The 836-nt window shown below is 72.0% G+C and overlaps 1 protein-coding gene across 1 annotated transcript; it reads left to right on the top strand.

Annotated features, from left to right (window-relative positions):
- Window positions 1–106: 106 nt before the first annotated feature.
- LOC115284847 (interferon lambda-4-like) lies at window positions 107–692 on the top strand (the record flags this gene model as incomplete). Its single annotated transcript, XM_029931319.1, has 2 exons — window positions 107–256; window positions 621–692. Coding segments are annotated over exons 1-2 (222 nt in total), but the record flags the coding sequence as incomplete, so codon positions are not given.
- Window positions 693–836: the final 144 nt, after the last annotated feature.

Here is an 836-nt window from a genome sequence, read left to right as displayed (position 1 = left end):
GGCTGGTCGCGTCTCTCGGGCCCGCGCTCTGAGCATCAGTCCCTGCGCGAGGCCAAGCAGAGGCAGGAGCTTGGACTTTGGTGCCTCGCCCTGCGCAGGAGCCGACATGGGGCCGAGTGGCGCGGCCGCGGTGGCCGTGGGGCTGTGGGTCTTGGCGACGGTGGGCGAGGCGGCGGACCCTGGCGTGGCGACACCCCGGCGCTGCCTGCTGTCACACTACCGCTCGCTGGACCCCAGGGCGCTGGCGGCGGTCAAGGCGCTACGTGAGTGCCGCCCAGACCCCTGCATCCCGTCCCCAGCATCCAGCAGGCGCGCCCCAGGTCTCAGGGCACAATTCTGACCGCGGGACCTTGCGGGTCACCCTGAGGTCAGCACACGCACTGCTTCTGTGCCGCCCCCTCCGGGCCGACTGGGTTCCACGTCGGGGGCGTGAAGCTTGGCAAGGCGACCGCGGGGTGCCTTCAAGCCACGGTTCACGCCTTCCGAGAGTTGAGGGGTGCAGTGCACAATCCTCACAACCGTCCGGGCCGGGAGCGTCCCACCTGTAGGAATCCCCGCCTTCCCAGCGCCTTGGGAGCGCAGCGAGGAGGCTCAGCCTCACCCCGACCCTTGTCCCGCAGGAGGAGGAGACCCTGAACTGGAGGCCGCGCAACTGCTCCTTCCGCCCACGGAGGGATCCTCCGCGGCCGTGGGTGAGGCGGGCGAGCCGTCGGGGGGCGGCGGGGGTCTTGGGCGCGGCCTAGCTAACTCCCGCCCGCTCCCCGAATCTCCCCCGCACCTGCCTTGGAGCTGCTGGCGGCCGCGCGGCGGGACGTGGGGGCCTGCGTGAGTACCGC

This window comes from Suricata suricatta, unplaced genomic scaffold (assembly GCF_006229205.1).
Source record: "Suricata suricatta isolate VVHF042 unplaced genomic scaffold, meerkat_22Aug2017_6uvM2_HiC HiC_scaffold_23083, whole genome shotgun sequence".
NCBI lineage: Eukaryota > Metazoa > Chordata > Mammalia > Carnivora > Herpestidae > Suricata > Suricata suricatta.
Note: the sequence above shows the minus strand (reverse complement) of the source record. Positions and strands in the feature narration are given on the sequence as shown.